General features: G+C 42.4%; 1 protein-coding gene across 2 annotated transcripts in view; it reads right to left on the bottom strand.

Annotated features, from left to right (window-relative positions):
• cyp2r1 (cytochrome P450, family 2, subfamily R, polypeptide 1) overlaps positions 1-21,156 on the bottom strand; it is a 55,731-nt gene extending 34,575 nt beyond the window's left edge. Inside the window, exons 1-2 of one of the 2 annotated variants that reach the window (XM_086007898.1) lie at positions 20,809-21,156; positions 9,591-9,732 (exon numbers count right to left, since the gene is read on the bottom strand). In XM_086007898.1, the coding sequence (XP_085864024.1) occupies positions 9,591-9,732; positions 20,809-21,048 (382 nt within the window). In that variant the 5' untranslated portion in view covers positions 21,049-21,156. Of the gene's footprint in view, positions 1-9,590; positions 9,733-20,733 lie in introns of both variants that reach the window. The other variant, XM_086007900.1, reaches the window with a different exon arrangement.
• Between the last annotated feature and the right edge of the window lie 4,546 nt (positions 21,157-25,702).

Below are 25,702 nucleotides of genomic sequence, written 5' to 3'. Positions count from 1 at the left end.
TATTAGCTAGCATGGAGGCCAGGAAGAGGAGCTGGGAGATCAAGAGTTAAATGTGAATGGGATTGAGGAAACAGGAAGTGGCTCCCAAGTACAAGACGAGCTGGGAGAGTGCGAAGGGAGATGGATGAGAAACTGCGAAAGGTCAGGGTTCTTGGGCCAGAGACTGGGGGATGGGCTTAAGGTTAAGTGGGAGATTAAGTTGGTCTCACTCTTGGAAACAGAAATCTGTGGGCTCCTCACATTGGATATTTGAAGTGAAGGGGATAGGGTAGAAGGGTTTGAGAAAGCAGTTAGATGTGCAGAAAAGGAGCCTGGAGTGGTCTGTGTCCCTTAGGATAATTGTGAAATAATAGGTGGTCTTAGCAGAGGAAAGTCAACTGCACTCGTTCTTGATGTGGACAAGCCAAATTTGGCCATTGGTGACAAGAGAGGAGATAATGGTAGGTACCAATGACATAGGTAGGACAAAGAAAGAGGTTCTGCTGAGAGAGTATGAGCAGCTAGGGGCTAAATTAAAAAGCAGAACCACAAAGGTAATAATCTCTGGATTATTACCTGATCCACGAGCAAATTTGCATAGGGTAAATAAGATCAGAGAAATGAACTTTTGGCTCAAAGACTGGTGTGGGAGAAATGGGTTTCGATTTGTGGGGTACTGGCACCAGTACTGGGATAAGAGTACTGGGTTCCGTTTGGACAGGCTTCACTTGAACCATGCTGGCCTGTAAAAAAAGGTACGGTAATAATCATGGGTGATTTTAATCTCCATATTGATTGGACAAATCAAATTGGCCATGGTAGCCTTGAGGAGAAGTTCATAGAGTGCATCCGGGATGGTTTCCTAAAACAGTATATAATGGAACCAACCAGAGAGCAGGCTATCTTGGATCTGGTACTATGTAATGAGACAGAATTAATAAATGATCTCATAGTAATGGATCCTCTGGGAAAGAGTGATCCTAGCATGGTTGAATTTCAAATTCAGTTGGAGGGTGAGAAAGTTGTATCCCAAACCAGTGCCCTGATCTTAAACAAAGGCAATTACAATGGCATGAGGGCAGAACTGGCTAAAGTGGATTGGAAAAATAAATTAAAGCGTAAGACAGTTGAAATGCAGTGGTGGACATTTAAGGAGATATTTCATAACTCTCAACAAAAATATATTCCAGTGAGAAAGATTTTAAGAGAAGGGAGCACTATCCGTGGCTAACTAAGGAAGTAAAGGATGGTATCAAATTGAAAACGAAGGCATACAATGTTGCCAAGATTGGTGGGAGACCAGAGGATTGGGAAATTTTTAAAAACCAGCAAAGGATGACAAAAAAAAGAGATGAATTACGAGAGTAAACTGGCAAGAAATATTAAAACAGATAGTAAGAGCTTCTACAGGTATATAAAAAGGAAGAGAGTAGTTAAAGTAAACATTGGTCCCTTAGAGGATGAGACTGGGAAATTAATAATGGGGAACGGGGAAATGGCAGAGACTCTGAACAAATATTTTGTATCTGTCTTCATGGTAGAAGACACCAACAACATCCTAATAATGGGTAATTAAAGGGCCACAGGGAGGGAGGAACTAAAGACAATCACTATCACTGAGGAAAAAGTACTTGGTAAAATAATGGGACTAAAAGACGACAAGTCCCCTGGACCAGATGGCCTGCATCCCAGGGTCTTAAAAGAAGTGGCTGCAGAGATAGTGGATGCATTGGTTGCAATATACCAGAATTCCCTGAACTCTGGAGAGGTCCCAGCGGATTAGAAAACCTCAAATATAACACCCCTATTTAAGAAAGGAGGGAGACAGAAAGCTGGAAACTATAGACCAGTTAGCCTAACATCTGTTGTTGGGAAAATGCTGGAGTCCTTCATTAAGGAAGCAGTAGCAAGGCATTTGGAAAATCATAATGCAGTCAAGCAGAGTCAGCATGGTTTTATGAAAGGGAAATTACCTTTAACAAATTTGCTGGAGTTCTTTGAAGATGTAATGAGCAGGGTGGATAAGGGTTAGCCAGTGGATACGGTGTATTTGGATTTCCAGAAGGCATTCAATAAGGTGCCACATAAAAGGTTACTGCATAAGATAAGAGCTCACGGAGTTGGGGGGTAATATACTAGCATGGATAGAGAATTGGCTAACTAACAGAAAGCAGAGAGTCAGGATAAATGGTTAACTAGTGGGGTGCCACAGGGATCGGTGCTGGGGCCTCAACTATTTACAATCTACATTCATGACTTGGATGAAGGGACCGAGTATATTGTAGCCAAGTTTGCGGATGATACAAAGGTGGGTGGGAAAGCAAATTGTGCAGAGGACTCAAAGAATCTGCAAAGGGATATAGACAAGCTGAGTGAGTGGGCAAACATTTGGCAGATGGAGTATAATGTGGGAAAGTGCGAGGTTATCCACTTTAGCAGGAAAAAAAACCCAAATTATTTAAATGGAGAGAGATTACAAAATGCTACAGTTCAGAGGGACCTGGGAGTCCTTGTGCATGGAACACAAAAAGTTAGCATGCAGGTACAGCAAGTAATCAAAAAGGCAAATGGAAGGTTGGCTTTTATTTCAAGGGGGTTGGAGTATAAAAGCAGGGAAGTCCTGCTACAACTGTACAGGGTATTGGTGAGACCACACCTTGAGTACTGCGTACAGTTTTGGTCTCCTTATTTAAGGAAGGATATACTTGCATTGGAAGCAGTTCAGAGACAATTCACTAGGTTAATTCCAGAGATGAGGGGGTTGACTTATGAGGAAAGATTGAGCAGGTTGGGCCTATACTCATTGGAATTTAGAAGAATGAGAGGTGATCTTATTGAAACAGATAAGATACTGAGGGGGCTCGACAAGATAGATGCAGAGAAGATGTTTCCCCTCGTGGGGAAATCTAGAACTCGGGGGCATAGTTTCAGAATAAAGGGTCGCCCTTTTAGAACTGAGATGAGGAGGAATTTCTTCTCTCAGAGGGTCGAAAATCTGTGGAGGTTGGGCCATTAAATACATTTAAGGTGGAGATAGACAGATTTTTGCAAGATAAGGGAGTGAAGGGTTATGGGGAGCAGGCAGGGAAGTGGCTTTGAGCCCATGATCAGCCATGATCTTATTGAATGGTGGAGAAGGCTCGAGGGGGCCAAGTGGCCTATTCCTGCTCCTATTTCTTATGTTCTAATATTATTCCTTGGTAACTAGCCAGGAGGTCCACTGTACAATGTAAGGTGACCTCCTTTCCAGATAACAAGTTCAAGGTAGACTTGGTAAACAATGGCAAGTAAGTTATGGTGCTCAGATTTGCCTCAGTTAAATACAATAAATTGCTAACTTTGTTATCTTGACAAATTTCACAACTATGTTTAACCCATGGATGGGGTGGAGTGGGGGGAATGGAAGAGCCATTCTATCTCACTGGTTTGATTCTGCTACTCAGCCACAATTTCTATTAACAATGACGGTCAAAAGATCATTAGTGCAAGGAGCATTAATGCTAATTTTCTTTAATACTTAAGCTTTGTTACATCCTTAATGGTTTGTTAGATCAACACAGTTGTAATCTAATTGACTGACCTCAATAAGCAAAAGGCTTAGTTTTTCATTAATGGTTATTCATAAATTGTTCACTTGAGTAGATTAGACATGATACAGAATTGTTATGTAACAAAACCATTTAGCTTCACCACCATATCCAGTTAATGACTGATTTTTTTTTTTAAAAGGCAGAACAATTTTCCTGTCTTTAATTTTTTTGTCTAATTTAAACCACTATTAAGCACCAGATTAGTATAAGCCATTAGTGTGCACAATCACTTCAGTGTCAGCACTCTCCCTGTGGTAAAGTTATTCCAGTTCTAATGATTCCTTATTACATAGCGAGATGATGAGTCGGGATGGATTTAGCTTGCAACACTTGAGGGCTTGAGAGTATTTTAACTGGGAATTTGGAAAGAGTGGGAATTCGAAGAGGGGGAAGGAGTTGCTGCTTTTTACCTACACTACTTGTGGTGCTTTGTGTTAGATATTTAATTTCAGTACCCTTAACTTAATCTAGATCAAATAAGTCATCAAGAAACTACACTGTAAATACAAATTGAATTACATTTAATTAAATAAAACAAGGTCATATAGGGATGGCAGTGCAGGCGGTGTGCCACAACTGCAGCATGTGGGAGTTTGTGCAGAGCATTGTGATCCCGGACAACCACGTTTGCAGTAAGTGCCTGCATCTTGAGGAACTTCAACTCAGTTTTTGAGCTGGAGTCTGAGGTGCAGACATTGCGGGGCATCAGGGATGGGGAGAGTTACCTGGACACTTTGATCCAGGAGGCAGTCACACCCCTTAGGTTAGTGGTACAGGTCTGGTTAGTGATCAGGGACAGGAGGGTGTGACTGCAACTCAGGCAGGTAAGGGGACCCCAGGTGCAGTGCTGGAGGAGCCTCAGCCTTTGCCCTTGACCAACAGGTATGAGGTTCTTGCTGCCTGTGTGGATGAGGGAAAAGCCTGGAGAATGCATGAGCAAGCTGACCATGGCACCATGGTGCAGGAGGCCATTCAAGTTGGGGAAGCGAAAGGGAATGTAGTTGTGGTAGGGGATAGTATAGTCAGGGGGATAGATACTGTTCTCTACAGCCGCAACGGAGATTTCCAAAGGTTGTGTTGCTTGCCCGGTGCCAGGGTTAAAGACATCTCCTCACAGCTGGAGAAGAATATGGAGTGGGAGAGGAAGGATCCAGTTGTCGTTGTTAATGTAGGAACCAACGACATGGGCGGAGTCAACATGGTTTTATGAAAGGGAAATTGTGTTTGACAAATTTATTAGAGTTTTTTGAGGATGTAACTAACAGGGTAGATAAAGGGGAACCAGTGGATGTCGTATATTTGGATTTCCAAAAGGCATTCGATAAGGTGCCACCATAAAAGGTTATTACACAAGATTAGGGCTCATGGGATTGGGGGTAATATAGTAGCATGGGTGGAGGATTGGTTAACAGAGAGTAGGGATAAACGGATCTTTTTCAGGTTGGCAGGCTGCAACTAGTAGTGTCCCATAAGGATCAGTGTTGGGGGATCAGCTATTTACAACCTATATTAATGACCTAGATGAATGTATCCAAGTTTACTGATGATACAAAGCTAGGTGGGACAGTAAGCTGTGAGGAGAACACAAAGAGTTCGCAAAGGGATATAGATAGGCTTAGTGAGTGGGCAGTAAGGTGGCAGATGGAGTATAATGTAGGGAAATGTGAGGTTAATCACTTTGGCAGGAAGAATAGAAAAACAGAATATTTGTTAAATGGTGAGAAACTTTCAAATGTTGGTGTTCAGGGAGATTTGGGTGTCCTCGTGCAAGAAACACAAAGCTAGCATGCAGGTACAGCAAGCAATAAGGAAGGCAAATGGCATGTTGGCCTTTATTGCAAGGGGGTTGGAGTATAAGAGTAAGGAAATCTTGCTACAATTGTACAGGGCCTTGGTGAGACCACACCTGGAGTACGGTGCACAGTTTTGGTCTCCTTATCTAAGGAAGGATATACTTGCCTTGGAGGCGGTGCAACGAAGGTTCACTAGATTGATTCCTGGGATGAAAGGGCTGTCCTATGATGAGAGATTGTGTAGAATGGGCCTATACTCTCTGGAGTTTAGAAGAATGAGAGGTGATCTCATACAACGTATAAGATTCTGAAGGGAATTGACAGGGTAGATGCTGAGAGGTTGTTTCCTCTGGCTGGAGTGTCTAGAACTAGGGGGCACAGTCTCAGGATAAGGGGTAGGCCATTTAAGACTGAGATGAGGAGGAATTTCTTCACTCGGAGGGTTGTGAATCTTTGTAATTCTCTTTGTAATTCGATGGAATCTGGAACAGTACCCATGGATTGGAGGGTAGCTAATGTTACCCCACTATTCAAAAGGGTGGTAGAGAGAAAACGGGGAATTACAGACCGGTAAGCCTGACATCGGTAGTGGGGAAAATGCTAGAGTCCATTATAAAAGATGTAATAGCAGAACACTTGGAAAACAGTGACAGGATCGGACAAAGTCAACATGGATTTACAAAAGATAAATCGTGCTTGACTAATCTACTGGAATTTTTTGAGGATGTAACTGGTAAAATAGATAAGGGAGAACCAGTGGATGTGGTGTATTTGGATTTTCAGAAGGCTTTCGATAAGGTCCCGCATAAGAGATTAGTGTGTAAAGTTAAGGCACATGGGATTGGGGGCAAGGTATTGACTTGGATAGAGAACTGGTTGGCAGACAGAAAGCAAAGAGTTGGAATAAACAGGTCTTTTTCCGAGTGGCAGGCAGTGACTAGTGGGGTACCGCAGGGATCGGTCCTTGGACCCCAGCTATTTACAATATATATTAATGATCTAGACAAGGGAACTAGATGTAATATCTCCAAGTCTGCAGAAGACACAAAGCTGGGTGGGCGTGTGTGCTGTGAGGAGGATGCCGAGAAACTCCAGGATGATTTGGACAGGTTGGGTGATTGGGCAGAAGCATGGCAGATGCAATATAACGTGGATAAATGCGAGGTTATCCACTTTGGTGTCAAAAACAGGAAGGCAGATTATTATCTGAATGGCAATAGATTGGGAGAAGGGGAAGTGCAACGAGACCTGGGTGTCCTTGTGCACCAGTCGCTGAAGGTAAGCATGCAGGTGCAGCAGGCAGTTAAGAAGGCAAATGGTATGTTGGCCTTCGTAGCGAGAGGGTTTGAGTACAGGAACAAGGATGTCTTGCTGCAGTTGTACAGGGCCTTGGTGAGACCACATCTTGAGTATTGTGTGCAGTTTTGGTCACCTTATCTGAGGAAGGATGTTCTTGCCATGGAAGGAGTTCAGCGAAGATTCACCAGGCTGATACCTGGGATGGCAGGAATGATGTACGGGGAGAGATTGGGTCGATTGGGCTTATACTCGCTGGAGTTTAGAAGAATGAGAGGGGATCTCATTGAAACTTTTAAAATTCTGACAGGACTGGACAGACTAGATGCAGGAAGGATGTTCCCGATGGCCGGGGAGTCCAGAACCAGGGGTCACAGTCTAAGGATAAGGGGTAAGCCATTTAGGACAGAAATGAGGAGGAATTTCTTCACCCAGAGAGTGGTGAACATGTGGAATTCTCTACCACAGAAGGCAGTAGAGGCCAATTCATTAAATATATTCAAGAAGGTGTTGGATATATTTCTTAAGGCTAAAGGGATCAAGGGATATGGGGAGAAAGCAGGGACAGGGTACTGAATTTGGATGATCAGCCATGATTGCATTGAATGGCGGAACAGGCTCGAGGGGCCGAATGGCCTACTCCTGCTCCTATCTTCTATGTTTGTGCCCCAGAGGGCTGTGAATGCTTAGTCTTTTAGTATATTCAAGGCTGAGATAGATAGATTTTTGGACTCTAGGGGAATCAAGGGATATGGAGATCGGGTGGGAAAGTGGATTTGAGGTCGATGATCAGCCATGATCTTATTGAATGGCGGAGCTGGCGCGAGGGGCCATATGGCCCACTTCTGCTCCTATTTGTTATGTTCTTATGAATAAAGAAATAAACACAAGACCAATCTTTGAGTGGTTTGTAATGTCACCTGAAGTGTAAGTGTTAAACTCCATTATATTTTAAATTAAGTTGGTGAGGTTTCCTGTTAGAGTGCATATTTTGATACTGCTGCTTCCATTTTTTCAGCTGGTAATGATCCTGCTGTTGCCAGTTACAGCTCCTCTAGACTCATCTTTTGTTCCTTTACTTGTCCCATTACCACCCCTTCTTGCCTCGCACCATCATCCCTTTTGTCATTTAGTCACTCCTGCCTTCTACGCTATCACAGACCTACCGAGAGAAAAGAATTTAATGTCAGCATCACAATTATGGGTGACACCAGAAACTGTATGCATTCTTTTGCTTCCCTTTGTGCTTCCCTGCAGTTATATGGGTGTGATTGGGAACTCAGCAGTACAGAAATTGCAGGTAAAAAGCTTGTATTTGATCACACTATGACACACCGATCATGACCATTTCAACACACTTTCCCTGCTTTTGTGGCATCTCTAACATTTCCAGTTCTGACGAAAGGTCACTGACCTGAAATGTAACTCTGTTTCTCTCACCACAGATGCTGCCTGACCTGCTAAGTATTTCCAGCATTTTCTGTTTTTACATGACAGCAAGGTGGACTGTTGCAAACTGTTTATCAACATATTGGGTAGCTCATTGTTAGATGATCCTAAATCATTGCTTGCTCACTTCCATATCTTCCACAGGATGGTGCCCCTTTACGTTATTAAATAACATTATCATATTCTTCTGAATTGTTTAGTGATTAGAAATGATACAGGTTTGTAAAGTTTTGTTACTCTCCTAGTCAAGATAATGGAAGAAACAGCAATCTTATTTACATAATGGGCTTATAAGGCCACAAACTGAGCTGGCAGTTTTGTTCTTACAGTAGAAACAGTACTACCATAATCACCCAGGACAGTAATGAAAGTTCAATATAAATGATTTTTAAAAAGAACAAGTTTTAATCAATACAATCATGTTTTATAGAAACAGTCATCCAAACTCGGGACAAATGGTGCAATGCATGGTAATTCTGTGGATGCACCACTAGAGGGAACTAAACTCACCCCTTAACCTGGATTTATCACAGAATCACAGAAACCCCACAGTGCAGATAGAGGCCATTTCGGCCCATCGAGCCTGCACCGACACATATCCCACCCGATCCCCGTAACCCCTACACATATCCCACCCTATCCCCGTAACCCCACGTATTTAATCCCCCTAACACTAAGGGTCAATTTATCATAGCCAATCAACCTAACCTGCACATCTTTGGACTGTGGGAGGAAACCGGAGCACCCGGAGTAAACCCACGCAAACACGGGGAGAATGTGCAAACTCCACACAGACAGTCGCCCGAGGCCAGATTCGAACCCGGGTCCCTGGCGCTCTTCCACTTCTATTCTTGACAAAGGAAAAGTCCCTGAAAGATCTATGTAGTAACAATTAAGCAAAGTGCAGATTAGAAAAATGATATTTGAGCAATACACTCATTCATTATACAGTATAGGAATCTTTGTGGGCACAAAATGTGTTGAAATGGTCATGATCGGTGTGTCATAGTGTGATCAAATACAAGCTTTTTACCTGCAATTTCTATACTGCTGAGTTCCCAATCACACCCATATAACTGCAGGGAAGCAAAAGAATGCATACAGTTTCTGGTTTCACCCATACTTGTGATGCTGACATCAAATTCTTTTTAAATATGTTGACTGGTCACAACATTAAAAAAAAAAGGAAATGGACGTCCCACTGGGAAGACTGCATTCAAAATTGTTCTTGTTGTCAGCAGTCAACTCGTTGCTGGTCTTCACTTTTAGGTACTACACTGCCCTGCAAATGACAAAAGCATCTTGTCTAATTTAAAAAAAAAAGTTATTCATGTGCATTTCTAAATGTTTTGTTTTTATTGTGTTTCCAATGTACAGACCCTCTTTACTGCTAGATTTAAAAAGCAACAAGAGAAAGATGGGCTGCAAAAGATATACCCAACAATAATTTTAATGGCGAATGGAATTTATCACATCTAGTTACCTCCCATGTTTGTCAGCTTTTTGAAGAGAGGTAGAGATGGCCTATCTGCAAAAATATCACTCTGGCGAACAAGGCATTCTTTGATTGCATCATACCCATTAACGATAACAGTTGATATACCACCAAGATCAAGGCTGAAAATCTGTTAAGCAAGAAAGTGACATTTATAAATGAAATTAAAATAATGGTTAAGCATTCCATCACAAAACAAAAATATATGGGATAGCAGCATGTGTCATTTCAAATATATGGTTTTTTTGCAATAGATGTCATGACAGATACAGTCACCTCCTGCTTATATACTATAATAATTAAGTTAGTTGTGGTACTAGGATTACTCTACAAGCTGATCGCCAAATATTTTGTAATTTTGCTCGACAGAGGGAGGTACATAACCTGGTACCAATGAGATAAGCTATGAAGATATGACACCTCACTCTATTTTATGCACTTTCTATTTGCTTTTTTAAATTTGGCATATTTTGCACTCATCAAGGATGTGAAAGCTGGGGAATGAACACTCTGCCATTTTGGGCACCCAGCTCTTCCAGGTCATGTGTAGCACATTTGGATGCAGAGAAAATCTTCTTTCAACCTCAGAGCATCTGCTGGTACCAACAAATCTTGGTGTCCTCATTAGGAATTATCCACAAGAAGGCAACACTACCCAATCACCATAATTATTGTTTACTGCTCTCGCCAAAAAATTGTAACATCCTGAATCCCAAACTGTACATGAGGTTGCATGGATGAATAAGGAGATTAGATCAAATTTGAAATTTAGAAAAATGCATGTAGTGCTTACAGTGCAGATAACAAAAATTAAAGCCAGGATATGTAGGAAAGCTGCAGAAAGGAAGATTAGAAAGATTAGGATGGAGTATGAGAAAATTAGAAAAAATATAAGGGCAATAAAAAGCTATCTGTCGGCACATTAGCAGTCAAGGTTGGGGTAACGTGCTTATGCTGGACAATGAGCGAATAGCAGAAATAGTAAATAGTTTGGGGATGAATTTTCGCATGGGTTCTCACGCTCGTCTGTAGTAACAGTGGAAGAGCCACAGAAACCGCAGAAAAATGGCATAAATGGAGAATCCCATGGAAATTTACTTCCTTTGCCTTGGTTTTCATAGAAGAGTTAAATATTGGGATTGTAGACCATCGGAGCTGGGTGTAGAATTGTTATTCGAAGAAAAATGGTACTAAATAAGTTATTCATACTTAAGGTAGACAAGTCACAGGGACTTGATAGTTTACATCCAAGATCCTGAGGGAAGCTCAGGAGAAATAGCAGAGACTCTGACCATAATTTCCCAAAACTCCAAGGAAAGGAAAATTGTGCCAAATGTGACCGTCCCCTTCAAAAAAAAAGACAAGGATATGCCAGAACTTATAGGCCAGTTAGTTTTACTTCAATCGTTGTTAAACTACTAGAGATTATAAAACAGGATGGAATTATAACAGGAGAAGCAGGTGTTAATCAGGAATAATCAGCACAGATTTCTGAGACAGGTCTTGCTTGACCAACCTTATAGAACTCTTTGAAGAAGTAATAGAGAGGATAGATAAGAGAAATGCAGTGAATATGGTTTATATGGATTTTCAAAAAGATTTGATAAGATACCACACAAGAGATGTATGGCAAAAATAATGTTACATGGAGTTACGGGTAATGTAACTATATGGATAGTCAGCTGGTTGGAGGGCAGAAAGCGAAATGTAGGAGTAAAGGGTTTTCAACATACAGGAAAAAGAAAGATTTGCATTTATATAGTACCTTTCACGACCTCAGACGTAGATGAGGCCATACAAAAAGGCAATCAGAATGCTTGATTTTGTATCTAGAAGCATGAAATACAAAAGCAAGGAGGGAATGTTTAATTTGTGCAAGACCTTAATTAGGCTGCAATTAGAGTTTGCTCTCCAGTTTTGGGAACCTCATTATAGGAAGGATATAGAAGCAATGTAAATGAAAATCAGGAGAGATGGCTGAATCGATATTGCCCATTTTACACTACAGTATTATCCAAAGTCAAAATTACTCCCATCTTGTCTGGCAAACACTCCACGAGGTATGAATGCTGAAAACCTACACAATGGTACAAAATCCGGGACAAAATTAATTGGCATTTGGAAAAATATAGGCTAATAAATGAAAGTCAGCATGGATTTGTTAAAAGAAAATCGTGTTTGACTAACTTGATCGAGTTCTTTGATGAAGTAACGGAGAGAGTTGATGAGGGTAGTATGGTTGATTGATTGTCACAAAGCGTTTGACAAAGTACCCCATAATGGACTTGTTAGCAAAATTAAAGCCCATGGAATTAAAGATATAATGGCAGCATAGATACAAAATTGGTAAGGGCCAGAAAGCAGAGAGTAGTGGTAAACAGTTGTTTTTCATATTGAAGGGAAGTATGCAGTGGTTTTCTCCAGGATTCGGTATTAGGACCACTGCACTTTTTGATATATATTAATAACCTGGACTGGGTACACAGGGCATAATTTCAATGTTTGCAGATTATATGAAATTCGGAAATGTAGTAAACAATGAGGAGGATAGTAACAGACTTCAGAAGTGTAATGATCAGTAACCTGTCATTCTGGAATGGTACACTAGGTGGTGCTGTATGTATATAAGAGTGGGCTACCCACGATGCATTAGGCTACCCACAAGGCAGCAGTCAAGATGGAGGCCTCTACAGATACTGTACCTAGTTCACATGTGCTCAATAAAGTGTCTAGCAAAAGCTAGCTGTTCTTAATAAAAACGACTAGTTATTAATGAACATAACATGGTACCAGGATTGGTAAGATCTGCTGAATATTGTGCAACGCGACATGGAGAATTTGAAGCCAGCAGAGCGTTTGAAACTCACAGGAAATGTCGACTACAATTGGCAGACTTTTAAACAACAATTCGAACTCTATATTGCTGCCATCGGGTACGGTACGAAGCCAGATGCAAGGAAAATAGCGTTGCTGCTCACGGTTGCAGGCCCACAGGCGATAGAGGTATTTAATACATTTGTATTTAATCCAGAGGAGAACAGAGAAAAATTAGACGATGTGCTAAAGAAGTTTGATGCACATTGTTCTCCCAAAAAGAATGAAACCTATGAGAGGTACATCTTCCGTTCTCGGACACAGCAGCAAAATGAGACTTTTGATAGCTTTTTGACTGATCTAAAACTGAAAGCACAGACATGTAATTTCTCTGAGCTGAAAGCATCCATGATTCGTGACCAGATTGTGTTTGGTATTCATGATAAAAAAAGTCAGGGAACGTCTGTTGAGAGAAACCGAACTAACATTGGAAATTGCTGTGAAAATATGCCAAGCTAGCGAGCTAGCTCAAAAGCATACCAAGACTTTCAGTGAAATCAATGATGATGCGATTGCAGTAAGTGCTGCTGTCGGTGCTGTGTCCTACAAGGGGAAGAAACATGGGCAGAACAGAAGTGAAAAGCAATCGGAGGAAGGAATTTTTAATTGTAAACGCTGTGGTTACAAACACCAGTTAAAACAATGTCCAGCGTTTGGAAAAATGTGCACAAAATGTCATGGAAAGAATCACTTTGCCAAACAATGCTTTTCAAAAGTAAAAACTAAGAAAGGACAACGAGTTAATGTAATTGAGGACACTGATTTAAGTGAGACATGTTTTGTAGGAATGGTGTCATGTGACAATATCAAAAAGGATACAGAAAATGTGCAGCCCTCAGGAATTAACAATGCTGAACATAAAGTTAATGCAGTAAAAGAGGACAAATGGATGATCCCACTGCAGGTAAATGGAGCATTAGTTACATTGAAACTAGACACTGGGGCAAAAGCAAACTTAATCAGTATGAGTGACATTAACAATATGAAAGAAAAGCCCAAAATACAGAAAAAGTCAGTACTACTGAAGGACTATAATGGACAGAAAATAGATAGCTTAGGTGTATGCAGACTTAAAGTGACAGTCAAAGACAAAGTGCATCATCTCATGTTTTCTGTTGTGGCTGAAGGACTTGATTCACTACTGGGTGACAAAGCTTGTGAGGACTTAGAACTGGTCAAGAGAGTCTACCATATAAACTGTGCCATAAGCAGACCAGATGACTCGGTGGATTCTGTAGTGAATAATTTCCAGGATGCGTTCAAAGGATTTGGAGTTCTACCATTCACTTACAAGATCCAGCTAAAGGAGGATGCTCAGCCAGTGGTACATGCTCCACGAAGAGTTCCAGCACCCCTGCGTGACCGGCTCAAGAATGAACTGGACAGAATGACCACACTAGGAGTCATCAGGAAAGTCGAAGAGCCAACAGACTGGGTTAACTCCATGGTATGTGTAAAGAAAAAGAACAATGATCTAAGAATATGCATGGATCCAAAGGACTTAAATGCAAACATAAAACGTGAACACTACCAGATTCCCAAGTGAGAAGAAATCACCAGTGAAATGTCAGGTGCCAGATACTTTACAAAGCTCGATGCCTCACAAGGATTTTGGCAACTAAAACTGGATGAAGAGAGCACCAAATACTGTACCTTCAACACACCATTTGGCAGGTATTGTTTCCTCAGAATGCCTTTCGGGATAATATCTGCATCTGAAATCTTTCATAGAGCGATGGAACACATAATTGAAGGTCTGGAAGGAGTTCGGGTCTATGTTGATGACATCATCATTTGGGGCTCCACATTGAAAGAACACAATGAGAGACTGACTAAAGTGCTACAGAGCATATGCCGGAATGAACTGAAGCTCAACAAAGCCAAGTGTCAGTTTGGCATCCAGGAAGTCACTTTCCTAGGAGATAGTCTATCTGGTAAAGGAATAGAGCCAGATATGGAAAAAGTAAACGCCATACTCAAAATGCCCCGACCCACTGACAAAAAAAGAGTGCTACGCATCATGGGGATGATAAACTTAATTGGAAAGTTCATTCCTAACTTGTCAGCCAAGACAGCCTGTCTGCGAGACCTGCTACATAAAACTAATGAGTTCGCATGGACAGAAAGACATGAACAAGAGTGGATAAACCTCAAAACAGTGCTGACAACCACACCTGTACTCACCTTCTTTGACCCAACAAAAATAATCAAAGCGTCAACGGATGCATCAAAAGATGGCCTAGGTGCGGTCTTGCTACAAGCAGAGGGTGAAGATTGGAAGCCTATGCCTCCAGGTCTATGACTGATACGGAGTGTCGATACGCCCAGATTGAAAAGGAATGTCTAGGCTTGGTAGTGGAGTAGAAAAGTTTCATGGCTATATATATAGACTTCCCACCTTCACAGTTGAGACAGACCACAGCCCACTGGTTGCCATCATAAAAAAGAACCTGAATGAGATGTCTCCAAGGATTCAACGACTCATGATGAAGCTGCAAAGATATGACTTTGAACTGATCTACACACCAGGCAAATACATAGTGTTAGCAGATGCACTATCCCGAGCACCCACAATGAGTCATGTGGGCTCTACTGAAGAAGACGTGGATGTTCATGTGAGTATGGTCACTGCTGCGCTGCCCGTGTCAGACACAAAATCAAAGCAAATAGCAGAAGAAACAGTAAAAGATACAGTATTACAAACAGTAATAGAGAACATTCATCATGGTTGGCCAAAAGGTTCCTGTCCAAAATATTTTCACATAAGGTCAGAATTGAGTGTCGCAAGTGGACTATTACTAAAACAGAACAGAATAGTCATTCCACAGGCTCTACGTCAAGACATGCTCAAAAGGATTCATGAGGGACACCTCGGAATTGAAAAATGCAAAAGGAGAGCAAGAGACACTGTTTATTGGCCTGGCATAAATAAGGACATTGAGAACATGATAGGCAAATGTGAGACATGTCAGAAACACCAAAACAAACAAGCAAAGGAACCAATGATAGTAGCTGACATACCAACAGCACCATGGCAAAAGGTTGGTATGGACCTTTTTCATTTAAATGGTAAAGACTATCTAATAGTGATTGACTACTATTCTAACTATCCTGAGATGGCACTGCTCTCAAGCACCACAGCAAGCAGTGTCATAATGCATGTGAAATCCATCTTCGCCAGACATGGAATTCCCAGGATTGCCGTTAGCGACAATGGTCCGTGCTTCAACTGTAAGGAGTGGCAACAGTTTGCAGCACATTATGACTTTCAACACATCACATCCAGTCCTTTGTATGCTCAGTTGAATGGTAAGGCAGAGAAAGGTGTTCAAGTTCTCAAGCAGCTACTGATGAAAGCGACAGAAAGCAAGTCTGATCCTTATCTCGCCCTGCTGAGCTACCGAGCCTCACCTTCAGACTCTGGTTCTTCACCTGCTGAACTCCTAATGGGTCGCAAGTTGCGTACCACGCTACCCTGCTGTGCAAAAGAAAAGCAGAGTAAGGAACTGAGACAGAGGCTTCAACTGTTAAAGCTGAAACAGAAATCATACTATGACAAGTCATCCAAAACTCTGAAACCATTGACAAGGGATGATGTTGTCAGGATTGAGGATCCAGATGCATGGAACAGGAAAGCTACAGTTCTTGAGGAAGCAGGACCAAGGTCATACACTGTTAGAACTGAGGAAGGACAGATTCTCAGGAGGAACCGCCGTTCCCTCCTAAAAACACAAGAGACTATCGAAGAGCAAATCGATGACAATGCCGCAACTAAATCTTGTTACTCACCACCAGAACAATCTAACACAAATACACATACAGGCTCTCATGAAAACACATCAGACTTACCTGTGCTGAGAAGATCCACACGTGAAGTAAAAAAGCCTGATAGACTTAATCTTTGAGTACAAAGAAAACTACATTGAAAATGTATTGACTGTTGAAGATGTTTATGTTGTTATTGATTGATACTGATTTTATTTAACCTCAAAGAAAGGGGGATGTAATGATCAGTAACCTGTCATTCTGGAATGGTACACTAGGTGGTGCTGTATGTATATAAGAGTGGGCTACCCACGATGCACTAGGCTACCCACAAGGCAGCAGTCAAGATGGAGGCCTCTACAGATACTGTACCTAGTCCACATGTGCTCAATAAAGTGTCTAGCAAAAGCTAGCTGTTCTTAATAAAAACAACTAGTTATTAATGAACATAACAGAGAGTAGTGGTAAACAGTTGTTTTTCATATTGAAGGGAAGTATGCAGTGGTTTTCTCCAGGATTCGGTATTAGGACCACTGCACTTTTTGATATATATTAATGACCTGGACTGGGTACACAGGGCATAATTTCAATGTTTGCAGATTATATGAAATTCGGAAATGTAGTAAACAATGAGGAGGATAGTAACAGACTTCAGAAGGACATAGACAGACTGGTGAAATAGGCAGACACATGGCAGATGAAATTTAACGCAGAAAAGTGTGAAGTGATACGTTTTGGTAGGAAGAATGAGGCGAGGCAATATAAATTAAATGGTACAATTTAAAGGAGGTGCAGGAACAGAGAGACCTGGGGGGTGTATGTACACAAATCTTTGAAGGTGGCAGGACAAGTTGAGAAGGCTGTTTACAAAAAGCATATGGAATGCTTAGCTTTATTAACAGAGGAATAGAGTACAAAAGCAATGAAGTTACACTAAATCTTTATAAAACACTGGTTAGGCCTCAGCTAGAGTATTGTGTTCAATTCTGGGCACCACACTTTAGGAAGGATGGCTAGACCTTGGAAAGGGTGCAGAAGAGATTTACGAGAATGGTTCCAGGGATGAGGGACTTCAGTTCTGTGGATAGACTGGAGATGCTGGGGTTATTCTCTTTAGAGCGGAGAAGGTTAAGAGGAGATTTGATAGAGGTCTTCAAAATCATGAATGGTTTTGATAAAGTAAATAAGGAGAATCTGTTTCCCATTGGCAGGAGGGTCAGTATCAAGAGGACACAGATTTAATGTGATTGGCAAAAGAACCAGAGGCGACATGAGGAAACTTTTTTTTACACAGCGAGTTGTTGTGATCTGGAATGCACTACCTGAAAGGGCGGTGGAAGCAAATTCAATAGTAACATTCAAAAGAGAATTAGATAACTATGTGAAGGGATTTAAAAAAATTACAGGGCTATGGGAAAAGAGCAGGGGAGTAGGATTAATTGAATAGCTCTACCAAAGAGGCAGCACAGGCACCATGGGCTGAATGGCCTCCTTCTGTTCTGCATCATTCTATGATTCTATGAATGGTGTTCTAAAGTGTTAATTGTTTAATCAATCCAGGGAAATTACATTCAATCAAAACATCTTTGCCATTATCAATATTGCCTACATCCTTAATTGATAAATGGCTGCTTGATCTAATCTAATTAGAAAGATGCTGCATCTACTGCTTTTGATTCAAGATAGCTGGGGTATTGGTCCCAGGCCACCGTGGCACAGATCAAAGAATCGGCTCCAGCCTGGGTTAGTAGCTTTGATTAATAGCTCTGTCTGACATCTTGTAGAATGGAACAGGGTCACTGATTGCCTGGAGTCCTCTTTGATGGGGCTGTTGGTGATCAGAGACCTCCAATAACAGAATTATATCCGTTGCCGGGGTGCCTCTGCTATCACTATTTGAGTTTTGCAGCCAACAGGTGTTTCTAAAGTTTTGTACTCTCTAGAAAGAGAGCTAGGCCAGAATAATGCTGCAGTAAGTACATTTCTGTATAAATTATATAGGGCTGATTTTGACTCCTGCTAGAAGCAGATGGCAATTCTGTGCAGTAGTCTTTGTTGCAGGCCCAACACATTTTAACTGCCAGGCCTCATTTGAATGTCACTGGTAAACTGTTCGCACATTTTGGGTGGAATGTGGCAGCTGGCCAGTGGAGGGAGATAAAGATTGGGCGGCCCGGAGGCCACTCTCGGGCATCAAGAGAAAGCTGCCAGCAAAACGGTATGTCCTGGAAGGGGGGTTGCGGGGGGGTGGAAAGAGAGGGATGTTATGAGGGTCTCATGGCTGGGGGGGTGGGGGGGAAGCCCAGGATGGCAGAAGCCCTGACTTTCCTTGCCAAGCCTGGTGCAGCACTCCTGTTTCTCCTGGCCCCACTAAGGAAAGTTTGTTTTAAACTTACCTTAGAGGGCCATGCTAGCCTGAAGCTTCACCTGGCTGCAGTGGGTGCACACCTCGGAAGTGGATTAAAATGCCGATGTGCATTATGGGAACCTGATTTGCATTTATTAATGGCGAGTTTGCTGGGAGCCTCATCCGTTGCAAAAACCAGTCGCATTAAAATGGGGAATCAGTGGGAAATGGAATCGCTCCATTTTAACAGCTTCCCTGCTCCTTTCCCGTCGATCAGGGAGAGTTAAATTTCCTCCTAGTGTTAAGAGAAAAAATGTGTGGTACCTTTATTATTTTAGATATCAAGGAGGGTAGAGAAATATATATTTTACTGTGTTATACCATTTATTGTTCATTCATCTATCTTACATAAATAAAAACATATTCGAAGTGTAAACTCAATTCAGTGAGGGTGAATATCCAGTACACTTCTGAAGAGAGGAGAATCATGTGGCAACACATGATACATTCCAGAAGCCAGTGTATGGAGTATGGCCTCTCTCTTGTGACCCTATTGTTTACCTTTATATTGGCAAGGAAAAGATGCACTCCGGATCATAGGGGACACGAAGTCCACTTACAGGAGTGGTTGATGTCGTTGAACCTGGGAAAACAGGGTAAAAACCCAACAGCGTGCCAGTTATGACAGAGTAAATAGTGATATTGTTTCCACTGTCAGTAAAATGGTAATGAGGGGGCATCAATCTAAGATAATCACAAAAAAATTAAAGGAGATTTGGGGGAAAAAAATCTTTACACAGGCAAGTTAGAATGTGGAAATTATGCCACAAATCTTTGATGAAGCAGAGTCCATGTGTACTTTCAAAAGGTAATTATATAATTGCAAAAGAGGAATATTAAAGGTTATATGGGGAGTGAGCAGGAGACTGGAATTAGACTAGGTGGGCAGATTGTTCCACTACTGCCCATGTCTGGGGCAGTGTTAGAGCAGGCAGGGATGGAGATGGAACATACTGTTGCATTCGCATCCATTTTATCACCTGCCCGAAGCACCTACCCAAATATGGGATGGTCCATTCAAATGAGACAGTAAAGACGGTGTGACATTGAATTCTCCATCATTAACGCTTAAGTAACACTGGATGCTAGGAATGCCTGTATACAACAGGTGTTTGGCGTTGCCAGGCAATGCAGAACATGGTAGAAAATATAAATGGGCATCTCAGAAATTTAACTGGATTGAGGGACCATTGGATATTTCCACATTACTTGATTTACAGTTTATCAATGGGGCAGTAAAAAAATGGCTTTGTGTATGCTGCCTGATGTTTTCAACTACAGCCATTTCCTGCTCCTCTCTCCTCACTGGCAAGCTTCCAAGCTGCCTATGTCAACTCCAGCCTTGACTATTACAATGCTTTCCAATCCTCCATAAACTTCAGCTCATCCATCGCCTCTGAGCTCGCTGACCTACATTGGTTCCTAATCCCCCCCCCGTATCTAATTTAAAATGCTCACTCTCATGTCCAAATCATCCCTACAATCCACTGAGAACACTGTGTTCCTCCAACTCTGACCTCTTGTGTATCCCCCATCTTGTGTATACCCTGCCCAAAGTTATTCACCTCACCACCTCTCGTCCCCTCCTTTAAGACCTTCCTTAAAACCTACACTATTGACCAAGATTTTAGTCACCCTCTTAATATCTCTTTATTTGGCTCAATTGTCAATTTTTGCCTCATTATGTTTCTCGACGTTAAAGGCGCTATGTAAATGTAAGTTATTAGTAACTTGTGAGATTTTCCCTCTTCCTTTCACACTAACGTAATGTACAGATGCTGTGCACTTGATCATCACACTGCCAGCAGGATAAGTAAAGTACAAAGGTCCCTCCTGTTTTTTTTCCAAAGTTTACAATTAGATTAGTCACTGATTCTGAACAGCAGATGAGATCTGCAGCAGATAAAAACACTTCTTCAGAATCAGTATCTCTATTTAAAGTCAAAAATTAAAAATGAGAAATAAAACTCAACTCTGGGATGACAACAGCACCAACAACAACGTGTATTTATATAGCGCCTTTAATGTAGTAAAACGCCCCCAGGTGCTGCACAGGCGTATTACAAAACAAAAAATGTGACTTACTGTGACGATGCAGCCCCAGTTGTAATCGAGTATCAAACAGATGGTACTGTTTTTAAAAATGATTTATTTCAGTACCTCTCCATAAATTTCACTCTGTTTCTTCATGAAGACGTGCGGCTCAGTGGCGAGTGACAGGACATTTCCGATCAGAGGCAGAGCGGTGGGTCCGGGCGGGAAGCCTTGGGGTCTTCTCTGCTTCAGGAGATGCCGGACCAGGAGCAGACTCAACAAGAAGAAGACGCAAGTGGCCAGGGCCACGCATATGTCCGAAAGGGAGACCGCCTCAAAGAGCGAGCGGGACCCCTGCGCCGACATCACTCGCACATTTTCCGCCGCTCACAGTTAAATCCTCGCCATGTCAGCACTTAAATTCGCATTAAATTCCCTCCCAGCCGGGCGCCAATCCCGCCTCCGCTTCCTCGCCATTGGACCGATACCTGCTGAAAAGGCCCTTCCCCACGGCAGCGCCTTTCTGATTGGCCGAGCTTGCTGTCAATCAGCTCGCTGTTGCCGGCTCGCCGGAGCTTTGCTTGCGGTCTCGGTGGTCCTGAGCGGAGCGACAGGCTTTTCAGGCGGATTTCATCCACGCCGCTCATGCAGACTGCGTGTCAATCCCGTGTTATTGGCCTGTTGGTCTTCCCACCAGTCTCAGAGCACCGTATTGCTCACAGCACACTGATTCATCCTTTGGGGACTGCCTCAGCATGTTCTGAATCAACGAGTTTCAAAAATTGCAACTCCGAGGGAATGCTCGCGCTCTCGTTTCATGAAAAGCAACACCGCGTTTAAATGAGGAAATCGTGTTCCTCCCAAAGGTAGCATCGGAATGAAGTGGTTCAGTCGTACAGGATGCCTTTCAAAAGATGTTCTGACTCAATCGACATGATTCCTCTGTGCACACACACGTACATTTATTTTTTGAAAAATAGAAAGGGAGCTAAAAGTGTAAAACTTACTTGAAATGGGAGTAAAACTACTTTCATAGAAGTTGAGTGACCTTGGCAGCCGAAAGGGAGGGGGAAGAAGAAAACGTCCACTCATTTGCCACTGAAATAACTTTTCGTACTTTACTGAAATTACAATCCAGCATTGACATTCTTAATACATAGAAACATAGAAGATAGGAGCAGGAGTAGGCCATTCGGCCCCTCGAGCCTGTTCTGCCATTTAATGTCATGGCTGATCATCCAAATTCAGTACCCTGTCCCTGCTTTCTCCCCATATCCCTTGATCCCCTTAGCCGTAAGAAATATATCTAACTCCTTCTTGAATATATTTAATGAATTGGCCTCAACTGCCTTGTGTGGTAGAGAATTCCACAGGTTCACCACTCTCTGGGTGAAGAAATTCCTCCTCATCTCAGTCCTAAATGGCTTACCCCTTATCCTTAGACTGTGACACCTGGTTCTGGACTCTCCCGCCATCGGGAACATCCTTCCTGCATCTAGTCTGTCTAGTCCTGTTAGAATTTTATAAGTTTCAATGAGATCCCCTCTCATTCTTCTAAATTCCAGCGAATATAAGCCCAATCGACACAATCTCTCCTCATACGTCATTCCTGCCATCCCAGGTATCAGTCTGGTGAATCTTCGCTGCACTCTCTCCATGGCAAGAATAACCTTCCTCAGATAAGGTGACCAAAACTGCACACAATACTCAAGGTGTGGTCTCACCAAGGCCCTGTACAACTGCAGTAACACATCCTTGCTCCTGTACTCGAATCCTCTCGCTATGAAGGCCAGCATACCATTTGCCTTCTTAACCGCCTGCTGCACCTGCATGCTTAACTTCAGCGACTGGTGCACATGGATACCCAGGTCTCGTTGCACTTCCCCTTTTCCCAATCTATTGCCGTTCAGATAATAATCTATGATCCTGTTTTTGCCACTGAAGTGGATAACCTCGCATTTATCCACATTATACTGCATTTGCCATTGATCTGCCCAATCACCCAACCTGCCCAAATCATACTGGAGTTTCTCTGCATCCTCCTCACAGCACATCCAGCTTTGTGTCATCTGCAAATTTGGAGATATTACATCTAGTTCCCTCGCCTAGATCATTTATATATATTGTGAATAGCTGGGGTCCTAGCACCTGTCCCTGCGGTACCCCACTAGTCACTGCCTGCCACTTGGAAAAGGACCCGTTTATTCCAACTCTTTGCTTCCTGTCTGCCAACCAGTTCTCTATCCAAGACAGTACCTTACCCCCAATCCCGTTTGCTTTAACTTTGCACGCTAATCTCTTATGCGGGACCTTATCGAAAGTCTTCTGAAAGTCCAAATACACCACATCCGCTGGTTCTCCCTTATCTATTCTACCAGTTACATCCTCAAAAAATTCCAGTAGATTAGTCAAGCATGATTTACCTTTTGTAAATCCATGTTGACATTGTCCGATCCTGTCACTGTTTTCCAAGTGCTCTGCTATTACATCTTTTATAATGGACTCTAGCATTTTCCCCACTACCGATGTCAGGCTTGCCGGTCTATAATTCCCCGTTTTCTCTCTACCACCTTTTTTAACTAGTGGGGTTACATTAGCTATCCTCCAATCCATGGGAACTGTTCCAGAGTCTATAGAATTTTGGAAGATGACCAGCAATGCATCTACTATTTCTAGGGCTACTTCCTTAAGTACCCTAGGATGTAGATTATCAGGCCCTGGGGATTTATCAGCCTTCAATCCCATCAATTTCCCTAACACCATTTCCCTACAAATACTGATTTCATTCAATTCCTCCCTCTCATTAGACCCCATGTTCCCCGATATCTCTGGGAGGTTATTTGTGTCCTCCTTTGTGAAGACAGAACCAAAGTATGTATTTAATTGGTCAGCCATTTCTTTGTTCCCTATTATAAATTCCCCTGAATCTGACTGCAAGGGACATACGCTTGACTTCACCAATTTTTTTCTCTTCACATATCTATAGAAGCTTTTACAGTCAGTTTTTATGTTCCCTGAAAGCTTACTCTCATAATCTATTTCCCCCCTCTTAATTAATCCCTTTGTCCTCCTTTGCTAAATCCTAAACTGCTCCCAATCCTCAGGTTTGCTGCTTTTTCTGGCCAAATTATATGTCCTTTCCTTGGATCTTATGCTATCCCTAATTTCCCTTGTTAGGCACGGTTGAGTCACCTTTTTTGTTTTATTTTTATACCAAACAGGGATGAACAAATTCTGTAGTTCACCCATGCGATCTTTAAATGTTTGTCATTGCCTATCCACCGTCAACCCTTTAAGTAACGTTCCCCAGTCCATCCTAGCCAACTCATGCCTCATACCATCGTAGTTTCTTTTATTTAAATTCAGGACCCTAGTCTCTGTGTCAACTACTTCACTCTCCATTTTAATGAAGAATTCTATCATATTATGATCGCTCCTCTCCAAGGGGCCTCGCACAACAAGATTGCTAATTAATCCTTTCTCATTACATAATACCCAATCTAAGATGGCCTGATCTCTAGTTGGTTCCTCGACATATTGGTCCAGGAAACCATCCCGTAAACACTCTAGGAATTCCTCCTCCACAGTATTGTTACTAATTTGGTTAGCCCAATCTATATGTAGATTAAAGTCACTCATGCTAACTGCTGTGCCCTTATTGCACGCATCTCTAATTTCCCATTTAATGCCACCCCCAACCTCAGCATTACTGTTTGGGGGTCTGTATAAAACTCCCACTAACGTTTTCTGCCTCTTGGTATTTCTCAGCTCTACCCATACAGATTTTCCACATCATCAGAGCTAATATCCTTCCTTACTATTGTGTTAATCTCCTCTTTAACCAGCAATGCTACCCCACCTCCTTTTCCTTTTTTCCTGTCCTTCCTGAATATTGAATACCCCTGGATGTTGAATTCCCAGACTTGGTTATCCTGGAGCCATGTCTCCGTAATCCCAATTATATCATATCCGTTTACATCTATTTGCGCAGCTAATTCATCCACCTTATTACAAATGCTCCTCACATTAAGACACAAAGCCATCAGGCTTGATTTTTTAACACTCTTAGTCCTTTTAGAATTATCATTTACTGTGGCCCTGTTTGATTTACACCCTTGATTTCTCTGCCTTCCACTTTTGCTTTTCTCCTTCCTGTCTTTTGTTTCTATCCTTGTTTCCCATTCCTCTGTCTCCCTGCACAGGTTCCCAACCCCCTGCCATTTTAGTTTAAACCCTCCCCAACAGCACTGGCAAACACTCCCCCTAGGACATCGGTTCCGGTCCCGCCTAGCTGCAAACCGTCCAGTTTGTACTGGTCCCACCTCCCCCAGAACCGGTTCCAATGTCCCAGGAATTTGAATCCCTCCCCCGTGCACCATTCCTCTAGCCACGTATTCATCTGAAATATCCTTCTATTTCTACTCTGACTAGCACGTGGCACTGGTAGCAATCCTGAGATTACTACCTTTGAGGTCCTATTTTTTAATTTACCTCCAAACTCCCTATATTCAGCTTTTAGGACCTAATCCCATTTTGTACCTATATCGTTGGTACCTATATGCACCACGACAACTGGCTGTTCACCCTCCCCCTCCAGAATGCCTTGCAGCCGCTCCGAGACATCCTTGACCCTTGCACCAGGGAGGCAACATACCATCCTGGAGCCTCATTTGCGGCTGCAGAAATGCCTATCTATTCCCCTTACAATAGAATCCCCTATCACTATAGCTCTCCCGCTTTTTTTCCTCTCATCCTGTGCAGCAGGATCACCCATGGTGCCAGGAAGTTGGCTGCTGCTGCCTTCCCCCGATAAGCCATCCCCCCTCAACAATATCCAAAGTGGTATATCTGTTTGAAAGGGGGATGGCCACAGGGGACCCCTGCACTACCTTGCTGCGCCTACTACTCTGCCTGGTTGTCACCCATTCCCTTCCTGCCTGTGCAGCCTTTACCTGCGGTGTGACCATCTCCCTAAACGTGTTATCCGTGATGTGCTCAGCATCATGAATGCTCCAGTATG

Source organism: Somniosus microcephalus, chromosome 15 (genome assembly GCF_052327205.1).
Source record: "Somniosus microcephalus isolate GS21.2 chromosome 15, FLI_Smic_1.0, whole genome shotgun sequence".
NCBI classification, from domain to species: domain Eukaryota; kingdom Metazoa; phylum Chordata; class Chondrichthyes; order Squaliformes; family Somniosidae; genus Somniosus; species Somniosus microcephalus.
Note: the sequence above shows the minus strand (reverse complement) of the source record. Positions and strands in the feature narration are given on the sequence as shown.